The following is a 7,255-nucleotide window of genomic DNA, read 5'->3' as shown; positions in this document are numbered from 1 at the left end:
ACAATTGGGCTCGAGCAGTTTCTTTCTCTGCAGCAAGGCGGTCCATTCCTTCTTTCCACTTCAAAGACTCCGCTCTTATCACATCGACTTCTTCACGGAGTTTTTTGATCGTCTCGATTTTCTGCTGCAGTTGTGAGACCGAAAGATTAACTGTCGTTCCGGTATCAAGCCCATAGCCTTTTTAAAGCATTATTACCTGCTTGGATAAATCGATCTGATCTTGGTGAGCCCTGGCCAACTCAGCTCGGAGGTCTTTTATTTCCTCTCCCTTTTGGCCCAAAAGGAGCTTTAAGGAGTTCTTCTCCTCCGTAACCCGTTGGAGCTTGGCCTCGTATCTATGCAGTTCTATTCGGGACCGAGAACATGATTCTCGATGAACCACCGCGGCCTGCAAAGAAAGAAGAAACACAGTCAGAAAAGAAAAGCAAACTTAAAGGTAACTCCATATGATTTAAGGTATACCTGATTCAAAGCCTGCTGCACTCCGTGAAAAAGATCCGATATGTCACTTGTACCGGTAGTATCTTCGATGCCGATGAACAAGTTACGAAAAGGATCCTCTCCATCATGAGGCCTATCTAATTCGAGGGCCCCCAAAGCTTGGGCCTCCCGAATCGCCCCTGCGAAAAAAGCAGGGAAGGTGGGCGAGCCTTTGATTGCTACTTCCCCAAATGAGTCATCTGGGGCATTCTCTTCGATTCGAAAAGATTCGGGAAGAGCCCCTTCAGACATATCCCCCATCCGTCGGCTTGGATGGAAAACATCTTCGATTTCCAGCAACTCGGGGACTCTACCCGAATCTCTCTCCGATATATCCTCAATTCGAGGCGGAGCCTTATGAACCACCATCAATCTAGCTGCCTGTGGAACGTCAGTGGTTTTATTTGTTCGGGCCGCCAGAGCAGACCCATCGTTCTCTCTTCTTCTTCTTCTTCTTCTTCTTCTTCTTCTTCTTCCCTCAAACACAGATGTGATTCTACGGTCAAAGGAATGGTATTCTTGTTTGGCTTACGAGCCGTCCTCTTCTTCGATTTTTGATCTTAGAGGGTGGGGGCTCTTTTCCTCTTATTATCTTTTACCGGCTTTGGGACAGAGGCCGAAGCCTATTCCTCGACAGACGAGGGCCTTAAAACCGCATCCTTGCTCACACCTGCACACGAAATTTTTTACTGAAGAATGTGAAAGGAATCTTATTCGAATTACCAAGGAATACGAGAGAAATGCTCACCGTGATTTTTGGCCTCCCATCGGCCCTTTGACAAGTCGCGCCATGAGCGCTCGGCATATGAGGAGGTCAAAACCAGATCACGTACCCAATTCTTAAGATCGGGCATTGCGCCGGGCATCCAGGGAACCGCTGCGTCACAAAAGGGATATTGGTGAGAAAAGAAATGAAAGAACAACATAATAGAAGATAACAACAGAATTACACTTACGCTTCATGTTCCACTCATCAGGGAAAGGCATCTTTTCGGTTGGGATCACGTCTGAAGTCCTCACTTGAACGAACCGGCCCATCCAGCCTCGATCCCTATCCTCGTCTATACTCGAGAACATAGCCTTGGTACCTCGACATTGGAGTTTTATTAACCCTTATCGAAAAAGACGAGGACGGTATAATCGGATAAGATGATTGAGGGTGAAAGGCATCCCCTCGATTTTACTTACAAAATATCGGATTAAAATAACGATCCGCCAAAAGAAAGAATGTATCTGGCCTAGGGTTATTAGGTATTTACGACAAAAATCTATGATAATAGGGTCAAGGGGACCTAACGTAAAAAGGGTAAGTATACACGCTTAAAACCCTCTCACGTGAGTAGTAATATCCTCTTCAGGAGACGGCACTACCACCTCTTTGTTCTCCCAGTTACAATTCTTTTTATCCGTTCGACGTGCTCCCGGGTTATCGAACAAATATATCTCGATACGGGCTCATATCAGCCTGGAACCGGTGAACCTTTATCGAGTTTGAAATCGGAGGTAAGAACACACGCCGTCGGAACGCACTCCTCAGGACGAGGATCCACCGGTGTTTTATCGGCGGCGGATTGGGAAGAAGAAGCTTTTTCCTTTTGGGGGATGGTTTTTGACGTCTTCACCATCTTTGGATTTAAAGAAGGTGACGAAGATTTGGTAATTTGGAAGAAGAATTTTGCAAAAAAGAATCACTAATTTGCGAATAGACTCAGAGAATACGAAAAAGAAATTAGGAAATTTGGAAGATTGAAGTTGCAAAAGTGATAAATGATAAAAGGAAAGGTTATTTATAGGTTCAAGCAAATGACATTTCAGTATCAGCGGTGGCCGACCACCGTCTGACATGCATTAAATACCTTAAAAAACTAAATCGCCGAGACAACTATCACGTGTGTCATGGTTGAGCCCAATATAAACGTCAGCTTGTAATCCGATCGAGCCGTTAAAAAGTCATATCGTTTCTCACCACATTCTTCTTGAGAAACGAGGGGACTATCTGTATACGGTCGAAATAGATTTCGGCCTTCGTACGATCTATCGAGTTCGAAACATAATCGATTGAAGCGAGACTTCGAGACGAGTTCCAAAGATGACACAAACAAGCTTCAAGTCCGAGGGGCCGATATCATTATCGAGCCCGAACCCAAATCGAACTATGATGCAAAGTGAAGTTATCGAGCTTATGATCCAGAGACCGACCAACATTGACCCCGAATCATTTCAAGGGTCCGAGTCATAATCGAGCTCGAGTCAAGACCGATAACTCAAGTCAATACCGAGCTCATAGACAAGAGCCGTTGCAATCCCACTAGAAGAGAGAATCTCGGCAGGAATTGTGAAAAAACTGATTTATCATGGGTCTCCCACTATGTATTTTTAATTATATCTAAACTTAATTGAGAGTGTTTGGAGATCTCAACATTTCTTTAAGGGGAGGTTTTATGCTTACATTATAAACAAAATACCATATTCCCCGTAGTGAAGAGTTGTTCTTTCAAGCTTCTTAAATTGATTTCACTTATTTGGTCCTAAATTTCATTTTCGTTGCAACCTTATCTATTTAGCATTCTTTGCGATCCATATTGGGTATTTCTATTTATCTCCACGATTTGTATTAAGTTGCACCACATATTCTTAGAACTACGTATAAATTTAACTCTATCCGTTTTTCGGGTAAACAAATTTAAATGATCATTACAAATCTTGTTTCGTTTCGAATAGAATTGTCCACCTCCGACTCCCATACACTTATGTTATTTTGTGAATAGACTTTCCACATTTTCCTTTGATTTTCAACTCATCAACATACTTATAATTGTAGAAAAAGTTGTGGGAATTTGCAACTTACTCTAGAAACAAAAGCATATAATTATTACCTCAATATTAGGTTGGAGTGACGAGTTTTTACCACAAATTTTATTGGTGATAAAATATTACTCTGGTTGGTCTAATAAAATAAAACAATACTCGCCATTGGTTATACAATCCTCACCAAAATGCTGTATTTCAGGTAACGCCTTCTTTTACTAATGTTGTATTCAATTTTTATAAAGCATTTAAAATTTAGCCGGATAGGAAAAAACTTCAGACTTCCTATCGCGCTTTTTTTCCTCCTCTTCTTTTTATTTTCTTGCAAACACATATGAAACTCATTTTAAAACAATATCATTACAAATCATTATGTAAAATTCGAATATTTGTGATTTATATCTGAACTTATCGCTGGTGAAGCACTGAAGCTCCTTGCAGCGCTAATGCACTGCCTCTTTTTCTTGCAAAGACATATGTATTTGTAAATTTTGGACTATATTTTATATAGGCGGGTCCTTCAAGTGGCTATTTGTGCACTTCACCCACCCAAAATGCTGATTTAGCCCAATTATTTTCGGCCCAATTCAAGCCCATCATCACTGCACGCGCAACCCTAAAATCCTTCTTCCTTGTTAACTATCAACTATAAGCACTACCTAGATCGCCGCAGGTCTCAGTCGAAAGAGCTGAGGAAGAGGTCGTTAGGATCTCTGCAACTACAGTGTAATGGTAAGTGAATCTATCCCCCTTAACTTCTCTCTACCTTCATTCTGTTATTTCCTTCATATTTTTTCTTATGAACGTATATGTTGTCATATTATAAAATTGGAACGACACTAGAAAATGAAACGATGTCATGAATAAATCAAAAAACTGTTCAAATTTTACATAAATAGGCATATGTTGTACTATAGGGTAAGGGAACAGGGAGTTTTGGTAAGAGGAGGAACAAGACTCACACACTATGTGTGAGGTGTGGGCGGCGCAGCTTTCATCTTCAGAAGAGCCGTTGCTCTGCTTGTGCTTACCCTGCTGCCCGTAAACGGACATGTAATCTTTTTCCCTTCTTTTTTCGCTTTTCAATACTAATTACCATTATATCAATCATCTGATATGAGTTGAACTTGTTTTGTATGAGTAATTTTCAGACAACTGGAGTGTGAAGGCAATTCGCAGAAAGACAACTGGAACTGGCCGCATGAGGTATCTTCGTAACGTCCCTCGCAGGTTCAAGACCAATTTTAGAGAAGGTACATCCTTTATGCTTGGAAGTTCTTTTGTTTCTGCATTTTGCAGATTTAATTTACATTTTCATTTAGGATAAGTGTGTGTTTTGTATGGTGGAAATTGTTTTACAGTATTTGTGAAATCATTTTTCAGTGGTTGGTTAGTGGTTACTTTATATTCTTATGAATGTTTTGCTCTATTAAAAAAGGGAAAGATTATTGTTTTACATTACAAATGTACATATACATGATTAAATCAATGCTTAGATATTGTTTTCAACCCTTAGTCCATTATCCTCCGGTTTTGAACTCAACATTTGGTCCTAAGGGTTGGCCACAGATGGATTTCTCAGTCATAAAAGAAGATATATCTACTAAAGTTGCTGTACTTTTCCAATTCAATAAAATGGTTGTACTTTGTGTTCCACCTGGTGTGAGTGCATATCATCTGTCCCCTGCTTTTGTATCCAATCGAATGCTGGAAAATGATCGAGAGAACATAAATTTTCAAGGTAAAAACTTTCTCAAAATCATGCCTAAACATGCCCGAAATGCTTGTAGGGTTTCTGGGTTGAATAGGTATAACTTGAACTTGAAAGATGTGTATCTAGAATTTAGAGTGATCTTCCCTTTATTAGCTCGACTAAGTTGTTGGTTTGGGCATTGCTAATTGCTGATCAAGAGTATCTTTTTCTTAACTTTTGTGCAATAATAATAAACTTTAAACTATTGTTTGTCCAGGTACTGAAGCAGCTCCAAGGAAGAAGGCAGCAGTTTCTGCTTGAAGCCTTTGAGACAGTCACTTGAGAGTTGAGAGGCTATTAGTGGTAGCTTGATTTTGATAGTTCAAGTGTTAGAGCAAGTTAAATTTTGGGGAACCTTCTATCTTAATGCCCATTGAAAAGATTGATGTGCTTAAAGTTTTCAAAGTATGTATTCCAACTTGGCATTTTTATAAAGAAGCATTTTATGGACTTCCATCACTTGTTGGATCTGAGCTGCATGTCTATTTATTATGTTACTTTGAGGTTGTTCAAATTGCTTATTCCAAATCCGTTGCAGTATGAAATGTAAGTGATGAATGCTTGGGGTGTGTAAATCTTTTGCTGATCCCGTTCTTCCTTATCATTCACTTGCTGTTGCTTGAGTTTTCTCTTGGCCCTTCTGTGAAGCTGCTGAAGATGCTGCCGAAGTCTCTTTTTATTTTGCTCTAGTTGGTTTGATTGGCGATGTACAATATTTATATAGTTATACCCGTTCTTTATGTTTTCTTAGATTGATTAGTTCAGCCTGTAGTATGATTTAGATGCCCTATGAAGTGCTTGGAAAAGAAATCAGCTTAGCATATTTGTGCCTTTGTTGTAGGGGATCTAAATTGCATACAAAGTAAAGTTTGGTAGTCGTACTCGGAAAAAAATTGCTCTTTGATCTCCTCTACTCTATTCTTGGAAGGTGTCTTGTTTCCTGGAATCTGATGGTTTGATCAAGATCTTTGAGTTGCTACGGACAAACCTATTCCCTGCCACACTAACTCCCCCCTTTTCCATTCTCACATGTTATTTGCTCATTGTTTAGTTAGATGTATTGGAGGAATTATATTTTCGTGGGCTAAATCAGATACACCTAGCCTATTCAAAAGTGTACAATTAGAGGACTACTGCGAAAAAACAGCAAAACAGCAGTGGTTGTCATCTTTGATATTATAATGGAGTGGCTCTGCCCAACTAATGACTCAGATGGTGGTATTGCGAGAGATCTGGAGATTCCTATCTTTATTCAAACAACAACGACCCAGGATAATCCCACTAGTGGGGTCTGGGGAGGGTAGTTTGTACGCAGACCTTATCTCTACCCTGGGGTAGAGAGTCTGTTTCCGATAAACCCTCGGCTCCCTCCCTCCAAGAACTCCCCACCTTGCTCTTGGGATGACTCGAACTAACAACCTCTTGGTTGGAAGTGGAGGGTGCTTACCATTAGAGCAAGTCACTCTTATCAAAGAAGCTGTATATTGTTTGAATATTAAACTCAGGCGCAACAATCATTTAGAATTTAGACTTTGTGGGTTCTGAAAATGCAGTTTCCAAATTATGTATTTATTTTTGTGCGTGTATATATATATATATATCGAAACACTAGGTTCTACCAGCGAATCCAATTGAGGTATCAACTGAATAATCAGAGCTGGATCTCGAAAGTGGGGTCAAAATGCCATATGATCTCAAATTGTTAGAATGGGTTGATGGCTCATCGTTACAACAAACTTTTGATAGAAATTGAAGAGGGTTGGTCTTAGAATTAAGTCGAGTACCGTTGGGGAGGCGATCCAGTTGTTAGTTGGTTTTCAATTAAGGTGGACAACATAATTAAATTGGGGTTGACATCCACTCCTTAGACAGTTCACAATATTTGTTCTAAGTCCAACTGAGTGAAAAGGTCTAAAATTGTTCTTGAACTAAATGAAATGCTCTAGTCTCTATGACACACAGATCACAGTGTTGGGCACCTGTGGGACACGTGGGGTCAAATTTGCCCTTGAAAATACAAAATACTCATATAGGTCCCCGAACTTTAGAAAACGAGGTCAATTTACCTCCATTAATAACTCTAGTTTTTTCTTTCTTTCTTTTTCATTATACTGGTTCAATAACTGCTCCTCTTACAAATATGTCTGAACACCACAAGATGTGGTAGCCGGTACTGGTAGGTAGATCCAAAGGGACAGTCTTGGGAAAATTAAG

General features: G+C 39.9%; 1 protein-coding gene across 1 annotated transcript; it reads left to right on the top strand.

Moving 5' to 3' along the window:
* The first annotated feature begins 3,884 nt into the window (after positions 1 to 3,884).
* Positions 3,885 to 5,500, top strand: LOC107800500 (large ribosomal subunit protein eL37x). The gene is made up of 4 exons (XM_016623684.2): positions 3,885 to 4,020; positions 4,206 to 4,341; positions 4,440 to 4,541; positions 5,259 to 5,500. Exons 1-4 carry the CDS (start codon positions 4,018 to 4,020, stop codon positions 5,300 to 5,302), a joined length of 285 nt encoding a protein of 94 aa, XP_016479170.1. The 5' UTR covers positions 3,885 to 4,017; the 3' UTR covers positions 5,303 to 5,500.
* Positions 5,501 to 7,255: the final 1,755 nt, after the last annotated feature.

Source organism: Nicotiana tabacum, chromosome 22, assembly GCF_000715075.1.
Source record: "Nicotiana tabacum cultivar K326 chromosome 22, ASM71507v2, whole genome shotgun sequence".
Classification (NCBI taxonomy): Eukaryota; Viridiplantae; Streptophyta; class Magnoliopsida; order Solanales; family Solanaceae; genus Nicotiana; species Nicotiana tabacum.
This window is presented reverse-complemented; position numbering and strand designations above follow the sequence as displayed.

What these genes read in the sequence shown, in the direction of transcription:
- LOC107800500 (XM_016623684.2), top strand. An exon ending in TGCTGCCCGTAAACGGACAT is followed by an intron (nt 4,342 to 4,439) that starts GTAATCTTTTTC and finishes AGTAATTTTCAG; the next exon opens with ACAACTGGAGTGTGAAGGCA. An exon ending in CAAGACCAATTTTAGAGAAG is followed by an intron (nt 4,542 to 5,258) that starts GTACATCCTTTA and finishes TTGTTTGTCCAG; the next exon opens with GTACTGAAGCAGCTCCAAGG.